At 34.6% G+C, this 457-nt stretch overlaps 1 protein-coding gene across 1 annotated transcript in view; it reads right to left on the minus strand.

Annotated features, from left to right (window-relative positions):
* Window positions 1–457, minus strand: part of cenpn (centromere protein N) — a 3,836-nt gene that overhangs the window by 401 nt on the left and 2,978 nt on the right. Inside the window, exon 7 of the mRNA XM_035652057.1 lies at window positions 13–67. Coding sequence (XP_035507950.1) covers window positions 13–67 — 55 coding nt within the window. The remainder of the gene's footprint in view (window positions 1–12; window positions 68–457) is intronic.

The raw sequence follows: 457 nt of genomic DNA on the forward strand, positions 1-457 counted from the left end.
TGATAAACATACTTGAGACTGTTTGATTCCTTTCTGCAAGAGGGCTGGGACAGTTAGTGGGAAACACCTAGAAACAAAAAAGAAAATAGTAAAAATTCACAACATAGTTAAATCTGTTCTAAATACAAACAACTATCTTGCACCGTTTGGTTTTCATAGGAAAACTTCTGGCCATATCCAACCAGTCAGACAACTACTAAGGTTACAGCAAACCTCCAATTAAATTACATAATTTCAATCACCCATTTGAAAGCAAAAACACTGCATACACCCCCAGAAAACACCTAAGTAGGGATGACAACAATGTGCAAAGCTTTTCACGGTTCACCGTTAGGATTATAAACATTTTGTGTTATCAATACTAAATAAGGGGATAAATCAAGCTTCATCTCCGTTCAAAAAGGTAAAGTTTTAAGAGTAGTTGAAGTGCATAAAAGGTGAACATGTTAATTTATTA

This window comes from Morone saxatilis, unplaced genomic scaffold, assembly GCF_004916995.1.
Source record: "Morone saxatilis isolate NCDOM2014 unplaced genomic scaffold, NCSU_SB_2.0 Contig11, whole genome shotgun sequence".
Classification (NCBI taxonomy): Eukaryota; Metazoa; Chordata; class Actinopteri; family Moronidae; genus Morone; species Morone saxatilis.